The 21,496-nt window shown below is 44.4% G+C and overlaps 1 protein-coding gene across 4 annotated transcripts in view; it reads left to right on the top strand.

Moving 5' to 3' along the window:
* Positions 1–5,259: 5,259 nt before the first annotated feature.
* Positions 5,260–21,496, top strand: part of LOC144132634 (arylsulfatase B-like) — a 42,562-nt gene continuing 26,325 nt past the window's right edge. For 2 of the 4 annotated variants that reach the window (XM_077665183.1, XM_077665181.1), the window contains exons 1-4: positions 8,356–8,406; positions 8,747–8,852; positions 15,727–15,886; positions 20,961–21,073. In XM_077665183.1, coding sequence (XP_077521309.1) covers positions 8,387–8,406; positions 8,747–8,852; positions 15,727–15,886; positions 20,961–21,073 — 399 coding nt within the window. In that variant the 5' untranslated portion in view covers positions 8,356–8,386. Of the gene's footprint in view, positions 5,280–8,355; positions 8,407–8,746; positions 8,853–15,726; positions 15,887–20,960; positions 21,074–21,496 lie in introns of those variants that run through there. The other 2 variants (XM_077665182.1, XM_077665184.1) reach the window with 2 other exon arrangements.

Here is a 21,496-nt window from a genome sequence, read left to right as displayed (position 1 = left end):
TAAGGGAAGAGATAAAGGAGGGAGTGAAAGAAGAAAGGAAGAATAGGTGCCGTAGTGGAGGGCTCCGGAATAATTTCGACCACCTGGGGATCTTTAACGTGCACTGACATCGCACAGCACACGGGCGCTTTACCGTTTTTTCTCCATAAAAACGCAGCCGCCGCGGTCGGGTTCGAACCCGGGAACTCCGGATCAGTAGTCGAGCGCCCTAACCACTGAGCCACCGCGGCGGGGTCATGGTATCCGTCTCGTCTCGCACTTTAGGCGGTCGCGCCCCGGTTCCCAGCCCCGGTCATTCGTTGGTTGCCGCTAAGGTGCCTGGATGCTAGCGTCGCTTTTAAATAATGATCCTATGAAATGACTAAGATTCCTGCCAGCAGTATTGGATGGTTTCATGCCACATAGATTTAGAAATGCCGCTTTGCGCAAATATATTTCGCCGTTTATCGACCCAGCACGCGGCACAAACAAGCAGCAGTCGGCATCCAGTCTACTATGCACCTTCACTAGCTACTGTCGGTAAAATAGTTGCTTAAGAAGTAGCCGTTATGACGTGTTCCCTTTACGCCTAACATGAGAAATTTGTGTCACTATTTCAACTCTGCGAAGTTTTTATTAATGCAGAGAGCCACTTTTGTTATCCGCTGGCAAAAAGCTGGTGCTTTTTTCACAATCGCTGTCTTCGGGCGAGCATCCTTATGTATATATTCCAGAAGTGACCATGCATCGGTATTTCGACCTTAGCATTGTATTAGCACTTATGGAAGTCCATAAGCTGAAAATCTAAGTGAGTAGAAACTTTGTCCTCATTTTTAGATACCTTAGTGCGGCTAAAAAGCAACGCCCTTTGCTAGGTAAACGTGCCATTTGGATCATTTCATGCCAAAAGTAACAGAGTTTGCGCTTGACCCCTCCCATCTTTTCGATGAAATTCGTGGCTTTTTATTGCACCGGCTTAGGTAATTACCTTTAATAACTGAATAAAAAACTTCCTCGTCATGCGACAGCCCTTCGAAATTCTCAGAGCAGTGCAAAGGTTGGTCTCGGTAAAGAAATTACAAAAAATAAATACTTTACTGTTGCGCTTGAAAGTTATTTAGAAATGATGAAAATGCATTGTGGATTTATGCGTACAGTCACAATATTTCTAGCCCAAAGTCGTCTTGCTTTATGCCATTATTTTACCCAAAAAGAAAAAAATGTCGAACTTAACAAAGTACACTGTGCAGCGTTTTCCGGAATAAATTTCGCACAGAGGCGGTCCTATCAAAGATATGAAATGTAGCTCAATTGATAGCTAGTCCCATTGAAAATTCGCTCTGAATTTTTTATCGGGGTATTTTTTGTTTTAAGCGAGAAAAAAATTCTTTGAAGTTAACCGCTGCACCTTGAGCCATGGTTGCCACGTACCGCCACTGCACTGCAGAACACCGCCGTGGCGCAGCTCACAATGCTCTGTTTGGCCAGGAATGAACCCGCTTGTGTAGGCTCACCAGAAGAGCATCATAGCCACTCAGCCACAATGGTAGCTAGTAGAGAGAGAGATGTGTCCTCTATTTTGATCAGATATTAATAGCATCAGCACCTTAAAATATAGTTACCGCCACTGCCCTTGTGTTATATCAAAGAGAGATTGCCATCATTGATTTTATCAATGCTGATGGGTTAGTAGTGGGCTCATACATTCTTGATAATGCGAGGCGACTGAATATTGAAACGGTAGCAACGGATGCAACAATGAAAACGCGCTGTTATAAAGGCAAGGCTCTTCGCTTCGTGCCATGTGCCAGCGGCGCAAGCGCACCACTGTACTTTCTGTTCGGAGGAGCATAGGATCATGCAATTCCCGTTTAATGTGCGGTTTAAATTGCGCTTATAGCCCGATGATAACTTAAATATGGTGGCTCTCCTCCATGACGGTTTTCAAAGGCCGCAAGTTGGTTTGCCTGCACATGTCACCATAACCACGGCCAAAGGCACGAAGTAGCTGATGTCTTACGCACAGCGCGCAGCCTACTAAAGCCACCTTGCTGCCGCTTTCACAACACCGCTTTCACGCGGCCTAGCGATCAGCCATGTAGCTTTGGTGACGACAGCATTTCCGTTCCCTACGTCATGCGTACTCAGCCATTGCGATTAAGACAACGCGACGTGGGGCTGTGGACCGATTTTGATTTTCTAGCAGGCCAACACACAGGCTTCCATGACGACGCAGAACCTCTTGGTGCACTGTTATCTCTTTAGTCTTCGCTGCAGTGCGCATCAAGGGCAGCGTATGTCTCTCGGGAACCGGCAGAAGCATGTCGAGCAGTGCAGTGGCGGTACGGGGCATTCAAGGGTCGAGGTGCAGCGCTGAAATTCCATATTGTTTTCGTTTAAAATAGAAAAGGATACAATAAAATTTGCTGAGCAAAATTTCAATGCACCTTGCTAACAATTGAGCTACAATTTGTATATTTACTAAGAATGCCTCTGTACGAAAATTATGGCCAAACACGCTGCACAGCACACTTTCTTTTAAGTTAGGCATTTTTTAAAATGCACTGTGTTGTACTGCACTTTAAACCATCTATTGAGATGATACGTATTTTTGATAAGCGGCGAAACTTGCCATGCTGCTCGCCAATTTCGCGAAAGAGTATCAAAAATTGGCAAAACGGTGTTTTTGGGGAAAATAATGAAATAAAGCAACACAAAAAATTGCGTTCAAAGTTTTTTTGCTGAGCGAATAAAAATCAGAACGCATATTCATTATCTCTGAAAACTTCTCAAGCGCAAAAGTAAAATATTTGATTTTTGGAAACTTTTTTCTCACACTAACTTCTGCACTCCTCTGAAAAATTCGAAGGGCTGTCACACAACCAGGCAATTTTTTGGCCAAAGTTATTAAGAGTAATTATTCTAGACGGTTCAACGAATAGCCACAAATTTTATTGAGATGATTGAAGGGGGTCGAGCGCAAACTCTGGTACCATTGGCATGGAATGATGCAAAAGCGGTGAAACCAGGCAGACCACTCCTGTTCCACTAAAGTCCTCCTCTTTCTCCTCCTCAGAAAGTGCGCTCGAAGCGGAATGGATCAGTAACGATATTACTGTGAGGGCAGTGCGCAAGGTGTTAAACGCGGACTCGCGTGCAGATACCAATGAGAGCAATCACCATTCCTGCATAGCCGTTGTTTCACTGGTTAAGGATTAGAAGGGAAATTGCAAATAACCCTGCCTCACTTCACAGCAAAATATGGAAAATCGTTGTATAAATGAACACGTGAGCTTGACTGAGGACGAAAATTCCGAATAGAATAAAAGCCAGGTGGAACGCAAAAATGCGTAAAAGGTGACAGTGATCAATTAGCCACCAAAAAATCTGCGTGCTAGGGCCGTTTTGTACCACTACAGAAAAGAGCCATGTATCACTGCCCTCACGATGTCCACCCTAAATTAATTTCTTTCCTTATTTTTGTTGCTTACACATTTGCCTAAAGGGGCGCTGAGGCTACAGGCTCAGGGCTTCCTGACGAGGCCTCAGCCCTCTGTTACATAACTAACAAACATGAAAACACAATATTGAGGCAGGCCGTTACGCAGCAGGGTCCTGGATCCTGACATGAAAACATAAATAAAAATAGGCACAAATATACCCGGAGTATACCGAAAATATACATAAAGATACATTCTCAAATGTATGAAGAGAGTGAACAAATTACAGCATAGATAAATAAGAATACATATGTACCATATAACAAAATATTGATGTCAGATCTTTTCTTAATCTTTTTTCAACAATCCCTAAAATAGGCCATTAGTACGATGCATCACAGTAGATTCATCTACAGATCAGACATTTCAAGAATAAAAGAGCACTGCAACGAACAGAAGAAATTTTTTCTTAAAAAAATGCACTACTTTTGAGGCAGCACTCATGTCCAACATTATTCGACAAAAATTGTGAATATATGAAATCTGTAAGGTACTTATACAAAAATATTAAACGTAATGGTCGATTCCTTCGACTTTTAGCAAACTTTTCGAGAAGCATCGAGCATCGAGAAGTTAAACTTGCCATAAAAAATTAATTCGGAACGCTTTGGACTGTAGCAAAAACTCTAACAGCAAAAATATGCAAGGCATCTCAAGGGACACCTGCGGATATATTGATCGTTATACTGAAATCTCAAAATATCTGAATAAATTGCGTTTATGAATAGTTTCTCATTTAAAAATAACATCTTCCAAAATTGTGGGGTATGTTTTCGGACGCCCGCACACCTCCATTTTCGTCAGAAAACCAGTGTTGTGCCGGCGAAGGGGAAGATTTTTGTTTACATTTCTTTCTTACACGTCTTACCTTAAGACACCGGCTGAATTTCTTCCCTGTAAATCTACACTATAAGTAGGGATATGTACGTGAATCGAAGATTCATCTTCCCGCAAATGAGGAGGAGGAGGAAAGACAGGAAGGGTAATCAGAATCTTTTTTAAAACAGCGCGAACAACGTCGGACAAGAACAAGAAGGACACGGGACGAGCTCTGTACAGCGCTCGTCCAGTGTCCTTGTCCTTGTCCGACGTTGTCCACGCTGTTTTACAAAAGATGCATGTATACCAACTCGCCCAAGTGAACGTTAACCAGAATGACTTGTTTGCTACACTGGACGTGGAAAGGGGTGAGGGGATAAAAAAATGAAAAGAAAAGAGGGTAGCAGGAAATTGAAGTCACCATGCAAAGTCAGTCAGCAAGCGTTGGTTAAAGTCACAGCCTATCGTGCGGGCCAGAAATTCTCATGGGGCAGAGCAGCGCTTGGGAGGCATTCATCTCCGACGATCGCAGCGGCCAGTGAACGAGAACCTTCATTTCCGTCAGTGCGCGTGGATCTAGACACTTCAGCGCACAGCAGAGAGACTGCCTTTCGGCGCTGTAGGCAAGGCATTCACAAAGAATGTGGGCTATAGTCTTGTCACACCCGCAGACGGCACTGTGCTGGCAGAACGCTGACGCTGCCATGAGGACTTCATGCAGATGCCGAGCCGCTCTGTGCACTCACAAAGAAGAGCAATGCAACCTGGTATGCTTGCGAAGCAGCTGCTGTTGTGAAGGGCGCCGTGTCAGGTCTATGCGCACTGTCGCGGTGAATGGTACACGTGAAGCCCGCATGTATTTTATAAATAGATCCAGTGCGACTGCGATGGCAGCAGAGGTTCCTTCTAACATGTATGTTCTGCTTCATCGCAAAAACATGCACAAGATCAGGCAAGTCTACAGGACTTCTGATGAATAAGGTTTGGTGCTTCCTTGACTCCCTTTCTAGATATACATACTATAATTCTAGTGACATTAGCGTCTAGTGACATTGGAGCTGGTGCAGCCCTGTTAAGGGCAAGGAATTTCACTCTTCGATTGGCACGAAGGCAATAGTCTAGAGTACATGTAGTTGGTCTCCTTCTAACTGGGGCGCCAGTTGCTGCACTTTGATTTCAGTTATATTCATCCAGCACAAAAGAAACTGCGCGAAAGGAGGCATTTATGCTTTGTACCTCACAATGGCTGATTTTTTTTTCTAATTCATATGCGATTGACACGTCTGCCTTCCTCAAGTTGTTGATGTCACACGCTATGGCAGCAACTGGGTTTTTAAACTAATCTAGCGGCTATACTCTCCGGTAAAAGCAGGAGAGGCAGTTTTAAGAACAAAAAAAGCAAGCTGACTGATCGAAAAGAATAGTTAGCTTTTCTGGCTACTTTTGTAGTGATATTTCGTATGACATCTCATACTACAGCTGACGCTGTGTGCCTCCGACTCCCATATGTGACCAATGCTCAGTTGTAATATTTACAACTGAGAAGAACAGATTGGAACGCAGTGCACACCATCACGACCTTGCGAAAATTTTCACCCATCCTGACTCGACGGAAAAATGCACAGTTGAACACAATAATAATAGTTGCTTTTGGGGGAAAGGAAATGGCGCAGTATCTGTCTCATATATCGTTGGACACCTGAACCGCGCCGTAAGGGAAGGGATAAAGGGGGAAGTGAAAGAAGAAAGGAAGAAAGAAGTGCCGTAGTGGAGGGCTCCGGAATAATTTCGACCACATGGGGATCTGTAACTGGCACTGACAGTGCACAGCACACAAGTGCCTTAGCGTTTTGCCTCCATGAAAATGCAGCCGCCACGGTCGGGTTCGAACCCGGACACAGTTTAACACACTGAGTGAACTTTTGTGACAGCAGTAGGCAGCTAGACATATGAATAGAAAGTACCTTACGCCCGTGGAACCTATATCAATGTGGGAAGGCACAGTCACCGGAAAAGAACGCCCCTTCGTGGGCATACACTACATTTACTGCTAATATAACGACCAAGCTCCATCGTAAAGCAAAGCCGACAGTTGGAACAGTGATTCAAGAACGTGTATAGCATACACGGACGCATCGGTCACAGAAAACGCTGCACAAAAACGGCGACCACCACCCCTACACATTCTGAGGAAATCACACAGGAATACGTCTCGGACCATCGGGACCTTCTTGCGGTGGAGCTTGACGCCATCCGTGATGCAATGAAGTATATAAATAAACTACAGTCTATAAGACAAGTCCATATCTAAACGGATTTATTAGAGGCTATTAAACAACCCAAAATAGACACGGAGACACTAAGCATCACCTAGGAGATACTTGCCCTAAATAAGAAAATAAAGAAGAGCATTTAGATACATTCCGCACAAGAAGATACTGAGAATGCCGACCAGAAGAAACCAGACAACCTTACACACCAAGTCCCAAATACGAATGGCTCCCCCACTACCTTCTCTTTTTCAGCCCGCTTCTCCGCTTTTGTCTACTTCCGTAAGGAGATCTACGCGTGCCCTAACTCTACCGTGCACTTACCTCCGCTGTCGTAATATGGAGGAGGTATCCCTTAGCAGGATGAGGTCTGGGGCTGCCCTTACCCTGACGGTGGCGTGACGATGGGAATCTGAAGAAGATGTAGTGCCCAGCATATGTCCCTAATGTTCAAAGCCGGTCGCTGAGGCGTATCATCGCTGACTTTTTTGGGCGTGTCCAGTAACGCGAGCCTGAAGAAAAAGATGATTTTTGGCAGTTAGACTTACGGCTACAAGAGAGGAACACCTTTCTTTCAGTTTGATAACGCTAAGAACCGCAGCCTGCTCAGCTTTAATTAATAGAAGAGCATCCATGACCTTCTTTATATTATCGACAGCGTTTCTTATGCCACTTGCGTAAGTCTTGGAATTAAAAAGCTTACTTCTCAATCGCAGTGGGAGGAGGTTTCCCGCCCATCGCCGTCTGCTTCACCTATCTACCAATCTCTGTTACAGAGTGCCCTTGCGAAAAAAAGATGCTAATCTATCGCTTGTAGTGAAACAATTGCTCTAGATATCCATGATCCAAAAAACAGCTAGACATACTTTGAATTGCAGAGCCACATTGATGTATTTGATTGACGTGAACGGGAGTGAAGCTGACATTACTTTTTATGTCCAGATTGTCTTCACAAAAGGCGGCAGCGGCTTTCCGTTTATGCTGGAGAAATGTGAAACAAAATTGATAGGCTTCGTCTCAATAACGCAGCAGCGGTTAGTCAAGTACTGGCAATTGCTATCGCTGAATTTGTGAAACTGCATGTAGCAGCAAGCCGAGTGATTTCAATTGCACTACACTATCAATGCTTATAGTAGATTCATCTTCCGAAAAAAGTTTACATCCACCACAGAGCCACAGGTCTCCTCGCATCGAAAATTCTGTTTAGAAGACTACTCTTTCCGGAAAGAGTGCGTTCCTCTTCCCATTCGCTGTGAACTAAAGGGAAATGTTAAAAAAAGGAAGGCAGACTTTCGGGCAACGGTTTATTAACCACAGAGAAAATCCTGAATCGGCTGTTCTGTTTAAAGATCCGTCACCGCAGTTTAGTCGCGTTGCACTCAGCTGCTGATCACAAGGTCCTTGGCTAGATCTTGATCGCGGCAGAGACATCCTGATGGAGCCGAAATTTCAATAAACACCTCGCCGTGCAATGTCAGCGCGCGTAGACCATCACCAGATGGTCCGAATAAATTGTGATCCTCAACGGCGGAGTCCGTCGTAGACTGAGGGGCTTCGGGACTTTAAAACGCCACAATCGACAAATTCTTCTTGTGTAATGAAGAAAACAAAACTTATCGTCAGCCAAGAGTGGTGCGGTTAAATAAACTGAGACCGGCATTTTTTCTGCCCTGATCTATGAATCCTATCGAGCGAGGTGCGCTCAGGAGCCTGCTCTCGCTTCGCTGATGACCTTTCATATCGTACAGCTACAAAAACAAGATTAGCGGTTCTGCATTCCCCACACAGCAACCCAAGCGCAGTCCTCTCTAGGCAGTCATGCAGCCTTTACTGGAAAGGTAAGGTTGTACATTTTCGTTGGTGCAGTTGTCGGGCAGTTGTGTAATTTTACAAAAGGTCGTATAAGCGAAAAACATCCAACTGCGATGTTGTTATCGTGCAGTTGATATCGATTTAACCTGCAGACATACAAAACTTTAACACCAAACTATAGCGTTTCCTTGTGGTGTTTAGCGCAGTATATGCCTCTCGCGATCAATCAATAATTTTACTGCCACCTGCCATGGCGCTCAGTAACACCTATCAGGAACACGCCATGTCCGCCTTCTTTTATAGGGCCCTGGCCAGTTCTCCGCATATAATTGATAAAAATATTCTTTATGTATTATCTCTTTCTAGGTACCCTATAATGAGAATCTTTTTTCTGGCATTTCTGCAACTCTGGTCAGTTGGCCTGTGTAATAAAACACCACCACACATTATCATGCTGATCGCCGACGACTTGGTGCGTATTGAGCATCACTGCTCTGACGTTTTCCTTACGAATGCAATGCTATATAACTGACATGATGTGCACAACCTAATATGAGGATCCCTTTATTCACGCTTCTGATAACCTTGCCAAAAATGTCACGTATTTTTTGTGGCCTTGGAACACTTTAGGCCTTGTGCTAGAAAAGCAGTCACCAGTGCCTGGACATAATAGCGGAGTGTATAGAATATACAGAGCGGCTTTGGAATTTAATTCAGCTTTTTCTCTTTTTTTTGCTTTTGCGTCAGAAGTTTTATTTTTTGCCTTCTCTGTGGGTCTATATTGATTGCTGAACACTTGGGCAAGTTTGAAAAAATCAAAGCATCTACTTTTCCTGCTGCAGTACCTGCACCTGATGCAAGTTAAGCCGTTTTTCTTAAATTTGTCTATTTCAAGATTGTCTTTTTCATTAGACATGATTATGTATTTCAGGTTCATTTTTTAAGTTGCACCAATAGTGATAGCTATGGGTGATCACGCGGTCACGCTGTCGAGTTTGTTGGAATAGTTTTCTAAAATTAGCAGCAAGGATTGAGCCATTACATTAAGGTAGAGTTTCCGCCTCGCGTCCAAGGAGAACGCGGTTCGAACGCAGGTCCGGCAGCGATTCTCAAGCCTGGGTGCGGGCAGACCGCTAAAACCAGAGCCGATAACGCATACTTTCACCAAAACAAACATGGCGTCACTGATGTAGTACTTCGCGACCCCCTTCTTTGTGAACCCACCAGTTGCCATTATGAATGGCGCAATAGATGTTTCGGATAGGGCAGCTTAAAAGGATTCCCGTATGCTCTCCAAATACAGGAAAGATGTGAATGAAAAACGCCAAAACATAAAAGTGTGCCAGAGTATACGTAGAATAGGGTTGTCCGATTTATCAAAGTAAATCAGTAAGTGCTAGGTAGCCGACATAAAGAATTACAATATACAGACAATCTTGAATCCTCTCAGCCATGGATGTAGCCTAACAGCCGTCATGAGGAAAATAGGCATAGGTAATTATTAGATGTACACGCGAAGTGACAAGCAAGGCAATGTCATTTCGCATATAGATAAGATATTTAGCGCTCCCGAAGAGTTCTATGGAGCCCTCCGCAGCAGCTGCAAAAATCGGAATGATAATGAAAGAGGCAGTATTGCAGAACAATTGGTCTTCACTCCGGTAACGAATGAGGTGTAAACGAAGCCCTACCCACATCAAAAAGTAATACGGTTGGATTATACGGACGATTGTTTGAATTGTATTTGAAGGACATTTTGTATTCATGAATGTGTTATATATGTAGGAAACTGGATAGACTAATTTCTTACTCGACATTCAATATATATCCTCAAAATTTCTGAAAATTCCCTCACCTCGAACCATGCTTCGAGCACATTTAAAAGTAAAAAAAAATATGCTTGGGGTTTAAGATGTCCGAAATAGACAGTGCTCTAAAACATGTTTTCCGGGCACTAAATCGGTCTTAGAACAACCTAGTGCTCTATATATTGTGTCGGGAAACAATCAAAACCCTCTCTTTTCGGTCGTCGTTTCCTTCATCATAACTTCAAGCAGGTATATAGAAGATCTCCGCCCTACGTCCAGGCTACACTCAGCTTGCTAAATTCACGTACAGGAGAGGACGTAATTTGTAGTAAGAATTCTGAATAGTTCTAAGCATCCAGAAGGCTCTTTTAAGTGGCGGCCATGTGGTAGAGCTGGAAGACCATCCGCCTCGCCTTCAGAAGCTGCTGGGTCCGCACAAGTCTTCTAGCGGGTGCAAGAATCCTATAACGTGCCGCTCGCTTTGTTTTCGGGTGAACGTTTTGAGAAAATCATAGGAACAGTCAATTACAGGACATGTGGAGAATGCGATAGCATTAGACGGGTATGTGCGTCTTGCGCACTTCCGGGCCCGAACATTCCTCCAACTAAGGCCCAGACTTGCAGAGCCGGCTGACTCCCATAGACGTTCATGCATGTGTTGGGTGGCACTTTTTTTCTAATAGCAATTCATTCCAGATCGCACACGGATTGGAACGCGACTAGTCCCACTTTTGTGCACAATTCTGGGCCCTACAACACTTGCGTTAAAGACGCCATACTGGGCAAGGACCAGTGTTCTCTTTCGGGGTGTGTGTGTGTGTGTGTGTGATTGGTGTGTGTCGTGCGTGCGCGCGTGTGTGTGTGTGCGTGCACGCGCGCGTGTGCGGTGTGTGTGTGTGTGTGTGCGCGCGCGTGTGTGTGGCGTGTGTGAGTGCGTGCGTGCGCGCGTCTGTGTGTGTGTGTGTGTGTGTGTGTGTGTGTGTGTGTGTGTGTGTGTGTGTGTGTGTGTGTGTGTGTGTGTGTGTGTGTGTGTGTGTGTGTGTGTGTGTGTGTGTGTGTGTGTGTGTGTGTGTGTGTGTGTGTGGGTGCGTGTTTGTGTGCACGCACGCATGTGTGTGTTTGGTGTGTGTGCGTGGTGCGTGCGTGCGTACGTGTGTGGTGTGTGTGTGTTTTGCGTGTGTGCGTGCGTGCGTGCGCGCGCGTGTGTGTGTGTGTGTGTTTGTGTGTGTGCGTGTGCGTGTGCGTGTGTGTGGTGTGCGTGCGTGCGTGTGTTTTTGTGTGTGTGGTGTGTGTGCGTGTGTGTGTATGTGTGCGCGCGGTGTGTGTGTGTGTGTGTGCGTGTGTGCGCGTGCGTGTGGGTGTGTGTGTATGTGTGTATGTGGCATGACCTTGTTACATTAGCGATCCATTTACCAAAGAAGTAATTTTTCAAGAACCCCTGGTTTTCTTAAAGATGCGTCCTCTACTGACTCAAACTTAAGTGGGTCTTAGACTAAACCGTTATGACGATGAGTGAGTGATTCGCTCTGCCGATGAGCAATTTAAATCCGTCTGCTGCAGTATAATGCATTTGCGGCTTTCTTTGGGTTCAATTGAATTTGATATGTTTTAATGTGTCATAAGTATAGTTAGGGGATAGTTTGTTTTTATATATATTTCGTAGAATACGCACAGTTTCACTACAAGCATAATTAGAAAGTATCTATTCTCACATCGATGTACAGAGATTATATAACACGAAACTACTAAGAATTCAATACAATATGTTCTAAACATGTTTTTAGTTTGCAGCCTTTTTTGGTTCAGGGTAAAAATAATGCAAAGGAAGAAAGCAGCTGGCGAATATCAGGCAACAGCAGATATTTAGAAGAACTGACAGATTGTTCCAGAACAACAAGTCAACTTGTTTACGCCATGCTTTATGACCTCGAGTGTACCTGAACCTTGGAAGAACGTTAATATTATATTGATTCGTTAGAAAGTACTTGAAAAATTGTTGACCACTAAGCTCACTGCTTCGTGCCTACATGGTATTTGCTAAGGAAAACGCTGATATAATCGGCCAATTTTTGGCTTCAGTCAACCAAAGGATCACACTGCCTTTCGTAAAGGCCACTCGATTATATTTTAACACTATTTTATCAGTCAGGTGGGAAAAAAAATACATTGAATATAGCCAACTGCGATATTATACGCTCGTACAGTACCCGAAAGGCTTTAACTCAGTCGAAATTCAGCAGTCATGCTGGTACTGCGCAACCAGTTTGAAGAGGTGTATGTAAGTGTACATGTAAAACGTCTAAGGTGACTGCACAGCCATCATAGTCATTCGTACAGAAAATAATAATTCACAACACTAAGGATGTCAGGCAAGCAAATGTGGTACCTCCACTGCCATTCACCCCTTGTTAACGGGGAGTGTTGAAATGACAGGGTTTAGTAACATTGAAAGATAAGAGTTAATTGAAAAAACTTCAGTAATGTGTGACTTATAGATGGCTTTGCCTTGCTAGGTAGCTCATGGGCGAGCTGGAAAGCATGGTCTAGACAGGCAGAGCAGAACAGCGGGTCTTAAAATTATATGCAGCAACCTTTAGTAGCATTCAACTTTCCCGAAAAGGAACAGCATATTAGAATAGGTAGCGAAGCACTGTAAACAGCAAGGGCTGATAGTGACTGCATATCCGGACCAGGAGAGTGAAATACCTATAGGAATGAAAATGTGGTGCAGCGCATGTGCCGGGTGCTCCCAGAACATGAATGGTCGTTTACTAGTATTCCTCAAGAGAAACATATCTAAATGTTTTTTCTTACCAGTACTCATCTATGGGCCAGAAACACAGGGGATAGCGTAAAGAGGTTCAACTTCAATTGAGGGCAAGCAATGAGATATGGAACGGAAAATGTATATGCACCGTTAAGGAACAATAAGTGGGCAGAAGTGGGCATTGCGCAAGCGCGAGTTAATCACATCCTATTTGAATTCAGGGAGAGAAATTGTGCATGAGCAGGGCATGCAATGCCAAGGCAAGGTAACCGACGGTCGTTAAGGGTAAGCGTTGAAGGAGGCGATAGAAAGGTATTTAGGAAGCTTGGGGGCACAAGGTGGCCGCATCTGCTACAGAATCGGACTAAATGGTGAAATTTGGATGCGGCTTCTCTTCTCCTAGGGACTTAGCTAGGATAGCGTTTATAATGAGGATGATGCGCTAATTTCTAAATCAATACAGGTTTGGTAATCAACCACCACGCTATCTTTCGCGTTCTTTTATTAAAGGGGTATAATATTCTACATATTGCCAGGTAAAGAACTGTGTTCACCTGAACGATATTTTGATGAAAGCCCTTGTCTCACTGGTGCGTTTCTACTTTGCCTCAGGAGTGTTAATTACATTCCTAACTCGTCATATTTTTTTGGTGAAAAACCCGCCGCAGCTGCTTAGTGGCTGTGGCGTTCACCTGCTTAACACAAGGGCATGGTAATGAACATCGGGTGCGCCGGGTGCATTTAGAATCCACTAGTGCATGTGTTGTTGAAGTCATGAAGCAATGTTGTGAAACGCGTTTCACTTTACATTCACGAAGATGTTCGAGACCAAGATGCCAGTAAATGCTATGCTACTTAGTACTGGAGACCACCGCACAGCGGCCGCCTCGGTACTAGCATTGTATCATCAGGTAACGCCCTCATGCAGCCCTGTGTGGCTGGGCCCGCGTGGAGGAGGAGGAACAAGTTTTTTTTTGAAGAAAATAACAAAAGGTTCTGATGGGTTGGATCCTACTTGTCCAAGGGTCTAGGGGCCAGTGCTTCACGGAGAGCTCTGTCTACTAGCCATTTTTGGCCAGCTGGTTGAGCAGCTCACAGAACTGCCTCCCATGAGAAGGATGATGGCTTGGGGATGGAAAGAACTGCCATGAGTTGGGGGCATTCCCACAGGTAGTGCATGAGGTTAGCCTTGGCCGCTCCACGTGCTGAGCAAAGTGGGAGGGTAAAGTAGGGAATTAGCGGCAAAGGACGTAAGGTGAGATACAGCAGTTTGTCTGCAGTTGCCGACAGACCGCACTGCATTTTGAATCTAGTTCGTGGTGATGTGGTAGAACAGAAAAGGGGCTGTTTTCGTAATGACTGACGGATGGGTGGTATGTGAGCGGGAGGGGGCGGGTTGGAGGGGTCCCATTACCTTTACAAGCCCATTTCAATGGAATTAGCAGCTCGAAGGCGACGTCAGGGTTATAAACAATTCAACCGAAAAGAAAAGCCAACATCATAATAGTGAGTATTGTGTGGTCCACAAAGTGTTTTATGTTCAAGTTATATCGCAAAACTCTATGTAGGATGGTATTGTAGATTGTCCACAAGGCGCAAACTTTTAATTTTTATTGATATAAACTTCGCGGGCCGCATATTTTGAATTTACTAATCAAAACTTTCAGTACTGCATTGTAAACAACGCTAACGATGTCAGCTTGAATTATGCCTATTTACATGCGAAAACAACAGTGCTGTCTACGGAGTATGCCACGTCGGATGCCGTTGGAATAACGTTGGGCGTGTGGGTTCCTTTAAACTACACGTGCTTTAGTCTGCAGGAGAGAATGCTTTTCTCCCTGTGTGCTCTAGACTAAATAAAGCGAAGTATTAAAACAGCTGCTTTTCTAGGGGCATGTGCTAGTGCCTTCCTTTTTTACACTGTGCAAGAACATTATCTGCAGAACTGAGTACCTGCTTTAAAATCCAGCTTCCTCTCCTCCGGAAAGCACCACATGAATACTCTAGAAACGTATAGTCACCACTGTGCACAAAGCATTCCGTTGTTAAAGACTTCCACTTTTTTCTCACGTGCTGATTTTCTTGCAATTTTTTGGGGTTTACTGCGTTGCTCTCCTACCCTTAACTGTGCTTTCATTTTTACTGTGGCGTTCAAACATGCAGAACTTGTGTTCATGTGTTTCGTTTAGTTTATGGTGTTTAAAGCCCCGAAGCCTATAAAACTATCTAAACGCCGTAGTGGAGGGCTCCGGATAAGTTTGACCACTGGAAACTCTTTAACATGCACTCACAACAATACAGGGGCCTCTATCATTTCGCCTCCAACGAACTGAGACCACCACAGCTGCGATGAACTCCAGGTCTTTCGGGTCAACAGCCGAGTACCATGAGCTCTGAGCCAGCATGGTGGCGCAGCACGTGCTAAAAAGCAGCGCTCGTGTTGCCATCTTCTCCTACTAAAACTCGCCTTTGTGTGCGCTATGTGCACAGCATCAGTTAATTGCCACCAAGTCCGCATTGATAGACTACTGTATGAGAATGAAAAATTTTCATTTCGCCTCGAAAAAAGAAACATACGATCCGAAAGCGGGAATGAAAATCCTTGCCTCATGTTGAGTAGTAGACGGCATAAAAAGTATAATACCTCGACAGCGGGGAAGAGTAGGCAAATATAACTATTCACAGCACCGGCTGGAGGTTAAGGCATTACAGGTAGTATTGCCTGCTGATGAACTGAAGTGCTTTTGCGCTGTCACTTCGTATTGCAGGGATGGGACGACGTCAGTTTCCATGGCTCGTCCCAGATCCCCACGCCTAATCTAGATGCTCTGGCCGCGGATGGCATCATTCTTAACAGCCACTATGTGCAGTCCTCCTGTGCGCCTTCGAGGGCGGCTCTCATGACTGGCCTGTATCCAATACGCACAGGTAATTATTGCATATTATGCGCCAGAGGCTTCTTGCTGGCGCTTATGACACCACGGTAGCTTGATATTTTCAGTTATTCCTACGGCTACATTGACGTGAAACTCAGGAACGGGTGCTAGAACCTCTCTCTTTAAATTTACACTGTAAAGATTCCACAAATGGAACCGCCGTTTCAAACCGCACAACACGGTGTTCAATAATCTTTCGAAGATTACAGGCGCACAGGGAAGTGGCCATCCGGCATGACTAAATTTCTTAGGATCTTTTACTAGCGGTGATGAGGAATCTTCTAGTAACCTAATCCTTCATTTACGTAAGGAAAGTAAGAGGCGATAGAAAGGCAGTTTATGGCTTCTGCTTTGCAAGATTTCAAGTATACATCAATTCAGCGATATAATTCGGAGGGCGGTAGTCCTCGCAACACCACCATACTTCCTTATTAGAGACCAGAATTGCTGTAGCCGCTCAAGAACTTGATTATTTCCGAATTACCTACCTGCTTGTCGGGCATGCCTTCAACATGTTCGTTAAAGACGCAACTTACTGCATTTGGCATATCGAGTGGGGAGGATAACTCTCGTTGGTATGACAGGTGCGATACATTGTCTGGTCCTTAAGAGACAGGTAAAGTCATACACAAAGGAGCACTGAGGCAGAAGCTGCCGGAGTGCGGGACGTTGAGTGTAGCTTCAGCAGGTGTTTTCTATACGAGAAATGGTACAAACTGCTATCGATTATCGAACGTAGTTGACAGAGCGAGCCCGAACAAAGCCGCAGCTGAGGGCGCACTGTGTTTATAGGAGGCACGTTTCTAGCCTACTGAGAAAATGGCGGCTTCAGTTGATGAATTATTTGTCCACAACGACACGCAGCCATCCAAAGCAGATATCATATAATAAAGTGCAAGAATATTTCCCTTCAGGCGGGCCAAAAAAACAGGCTGCCGCCATTAAGAGGTGATGGTGAAGCCGAGACTGACATTGGCAACATGATGGCAACAAGGTGTCTTTCAAGCCCTAAATATACAGTGCCGCTGCCGCTAGAACATTTGCCACTCGCCACTCAGCTGTAGCCCGTACAACTTCACAAAGTCCACCTAATAAATTACAGCGCGTATACCGGAAAGGAAGAACAAATGCCGCTTAATAAACTGCGCAACTGAATGAAACTGCCACACCACATAGTCCTAAATGACAGAACGAATCGTCACTATATCCACATACCACGGTGTGGTCGCGTTGAAGCATTACTTTGCTCCCCAGCAAGCCTTTAAACCCGACTATGATTAGAAAAAGTTAGAGGAGACAATTAAGCTCCGACTTAGGGTATGACACCATAGCGTAACGAGTTAATTGACGTATATGCAGAAGGTCATTCTCTACTTTGATTTCATTGAAGCCACGAAGTCATCATACCCCTCCAGGCGCACTGGTGCATTCGTTAAGCCATGCGCCACTTCACTCCAACGACAAGTGCTCCCAACGGCAAGGTTGCTTTTGCCGTGCCACTAATCATTAATTTATCTGTCACCTGCCACTTCGGGCAGGTTGTCATGACTCCAAAAGGCCACGTGACGTGGTTCGACCCCAGCCACGGCGGCCGCATTTCGATGGGGGCGATATGCTGAAGGCCCGTGTAATGTGCGGTGTCAGGTACGATGAAGAGCTCCAGGCAGTCGAAATTATTTGATGTCCTTCACTGCAGTGTCCCTAATAGCCAGATTTCTTTTGGGACGCTAAAAGCTGCAAAATTATTTTTCGTTCAGCTTCCACTTTTATGCAGCTCGTTTTCGCTCGCTCTGGTTCGTAAATGGACGCGTCGTACCGACAAGAAAAATCTGACTGCTACTTCAGCGCTTTGGTTGTGTCTCGTTTTCTTATGTGTAGATGTTACTCTACCTTTTCTCTTTCCAAGTTCACTTATCGCCCTTTTGCGGTCGGTATAAATGTCGTACAACAGAGATTAAATCGTTTCTTACTTCTTATGTATGCAACCAGTCAGCGAAAAAAACACTGCGAATACCTCGCAGCATTACTCGCGTGCTAACGTTCTACCATACACCATTCCTTGCGTCACGTCCCTCTAAAATATTACAGAGGCATGACTGGAGCGAACTGAACATTCGCTCTCCCCTCCCTCTCCGTAACATTCTCTCTGTGGCGCGCATAAAAAGCATATGAAGCCTGTCTTTTTTACTGGACATTCTGCTAGCAATTGGACATTTTGCTGGCACCTGGACGTTCTGCTAGCGTGACGAAGTTCTCTAGAAAACAGCAACAAGTAAAAAAGGGGCGGGAGGGGGGGTGCAGTCGTTTGGTGCCCAGCTTTCACTCTTCATAAGCCACACATTGAGTATGTTCACAAGCTAAAAGAAGCTCTATAGAAAATAGAGAATATAAAGTAGACTGTCTTATCACTCATAAACACACGTGCAAAGTGGTCGATATAAACAAATAAATGCTTGGAAAGTACTGAAAAAAATGGCATCAAATAAAACAAAGAGATCTTGCAGCAATCCACTAATTCCCGAGAGAGGCAACCTGAAGAAAAAAACTGTTTTAGGCGGAAATTGACGACATCGGCATGAGGTTGTATTTATATTTAAGAAAGAGAACCGTTCCGTGCATGCCAAATTTATTATTTTCGCGCACAACCTTGGAGAAATCTCCGTTTCTTGTTTATCCTGGGTACAACTTTTTTCCTTGAGGAGAGCTGTCCTAGAGCGGCCTATAACGCATTACAGACGCGTGACAAAAAGGAACATATTAAATAAACACGACATGTCATTTCATTCCTATTGCTGCATTCGCATCTAGCGCGTGTCAACGTGCAGATAAAGTTCTTTTGCCTATGGTACCGAAGCGCCTGTCGTGTTTCTGCTCTCTACTACTTTCAAGTGATGCAGTGCTGCTGTTTGAAAATTCCTCCTCATATTCAGTCCACTCGAGCATCCTATTCGTTTCTGAGGTAAAATGCCTTGTCGTGTGAGTGAAACATGATACAGTAGTGGCAAATTTTTGGAATACTTTTCCTTCAGCTTTTGTCACAGTTTGTGAACGCGTTTGCAGGTTTTTTTATCAGGCAGCAACTGAAGTATTTCGAGTGCCTAATATAATATTCCGCAATACCTTTGCCTTAATGTAAAGGAATGGGAACCCAGTCAGAATATAGTGCTCCATATTTTCTTTGCATCGGATTTAGTTGTTCTACTGAAAGATTGGCTTTCAACTCAGTTGTGTCTAGGTTATATCCGAATTCTGCAGTTGTCACTTATGAATTCGCCATCCGAAGTTCTATAATTTCACTACACGGTAGTACTTCATTTAGCGTGGAAAATATAGACTCCCGCAAAGGAACCTAGGGCGTCGGATTGTAGTTTTTCTAACCTTGGTGTAAGTATATTGCCGTAAATTATTCGCGAGTTTGTATTACTGTCAGTAAAAAGTTAGCGCATATAAACAGGGCGCTGATGATGCGTGTATTGAACAATCGCAAGACAAAACAAATAAGCACGAACAGCGATGCCTACAGTAATTTGAAAAGAGTAACTGCAACTTCTAATTGAACATACGGACACAGTGAGACCTGAGCAACTACTGCCAATAGAAATTCTGCCACTAAATGCAACCACAGTCAAGCAGGGGTGTTGAAAAAGGCCAGCAAGTTGCGGGTGCTTGTGATAATGTTGACATCTCGTTCTCTCGATAGAGGTTGCACATGTTTCTTCATGATTCATTTGGTGTATCGGAGTTTACTGTCCGAAAGCAATTCGGGCTACGAGGAACGCCGTAATGGAGGGCACCGGTTAAGAGTCTTTTTCTTTTCAAGCGATGTTTATTGCCTCAGGGCATAAAGGTTATGAAATGAGAGATGAGTAAGATGCTTAAATAAAAAAAGAAAGTGGCCTGATCTAATGATATCAAGTAGTGAACGATGATATGGATCACGTGTCGAGGCAATATAGGAATCCGGATTGTCCAGTGAGAGACCCACCACCGCCAGGTGCCGAATTCTCGTCGGCTTCAGCGCCGGTGGTTTAGAGTTCAGCGCACTTATAGCAGCAGGGAGGTGCTTCCACAAAATACGTATAATGGAAATAGCATTGAGTCACTGGTATACAGAACAAATGCGGCCGCAGCACTCGGTTCCAACGAATGAGGTGGCGCCGTAAACTCTCCCTAGCGGTCAGAAAAGGCTTCCCAGAAGTGAGCGGCGAGCGGAGATCGAAGAGGGCCTCTCGGGTCCGCGACATCTCCGATTGCACAGCCCTCTTTGTGGGAACAAACGCGGCGACCCCGCAAGAAGAGATAAAAGACCCAGATAAACTCTACAACCCGCTGATAAGTGCGGTCCGACGGGCAACAGGGTAAACAAGTGCGTGAATGCATGCTGTCAAAGCATCTAAAGTTGAAGGAGGAGAGCCGTTAGAACTACAGAGGGTCTGCACATAGAGCGAAACTACAGCAGACGGTTAATAATAAACAATGGCAGCGAGTTGAAACGTTTGGGTGCCAGTTAAGTTTTACGCCTCCTGGTACAACCTGTCATGTGCCATGCGTCTCTTTGTGTGTTACTCGTCGTGAGCACTGCTGTTGATATATCCTACAAGCATGGACGCTTAGCCACCCTTGCAGTTGCACTCTTACAGCTTGTCTATATGATTTGAGCCTCCAAGGCTACCACAGACGAGTTACCACAGTCGCCAACAATTTTCTCCAATTGTGGTTCTGTTTAGCACCTCTGTTAAACAGCGGCTGCTCCGGTCAACAAATCACCCCTTCTTGGGAGACTTTCAGGTGTAAACTTTACTGCTTTACAGTAAAATTTACTGCTTTCAAGCCACTGAAGTGAAAAAAAAGCCTTAAAATAGGCAATTTTGTTACTTTTTTTGAAAGAACTATCGAGCGTAGCATAAAGCATCGCTTCTATTAAAGCGTGTAGGGGTGTGGAACGGTGTTTCAACAACTTATATAGGTTGAAGCGTCATGAGTTTTTTGTGGCCTGCAACCTCTTGGCCGTCTCAAGCCTCTTCATTGTCTGTCGTAATTTCTGTCACCCATTTGCCTCGTGAAAGGCATGCAGGCGATCCTCGCTGGAATTGAAGGGCCTTGGGGATTGCCTTTGGACGTGCGCATTCTGCCCCAGTACCTGAAAGAACGCGGATACGAGACTCACTTGGTTGGAAAGGTAATTGCGTTAACTTGCTTTTGTCCCGTTTGTTTTCTTTATCATACAATTGCATTTATTAACTCTTTTTTGTTTTTATTTTGTAATATGTATTTTGTTTACAACTTTTCAGGATTTTGTCTCGTGCAGTATGTACCTAACTTGATTTAGAGGTGCCACTGCTCGGTAACAGTTTTCCTAGCCTCGTCAAGCCGCAAAATCAGCTTGTTGCGGGGAAATCTGTTCATTAGTTCCTGTAGAATATAATGCAATCCAATTAAATTCAATATTACCGTAATTAAATTGGGTGTTCTGGCACTATCACGAGCCCATCTCCTTATTCAGCGTCTAGAACTTTAAAATTAACAAAGTATTTGTTGCATAAGCAATTTCACCATTTATCATGCCTCATATTAGCAAACAATAAATCATAGCGTGCGATAA

The sequence above is a fragment of the Amblyomma americanum genome, chromosome 5, assembly GCF_052857255.1.
Source record: "Amblyomma americanum isolate KBUSLIRL-KWMA chromosome 5, ASM5285725v1, whole genome shotgun sequence".
NCBI classification, from domain to species: domain Eukaryota; kingdom Metazoa; phylum Arthropoda; class Arachnida; order Ixodida; family Ixodidae; genus Amblyomma; species Amblyomma americanum.
The sequence above is the reverse complement of the archived record's forward strand: the minus strand, read 5'-3'. Positions and strand labels throughout refer to the sequence as shown.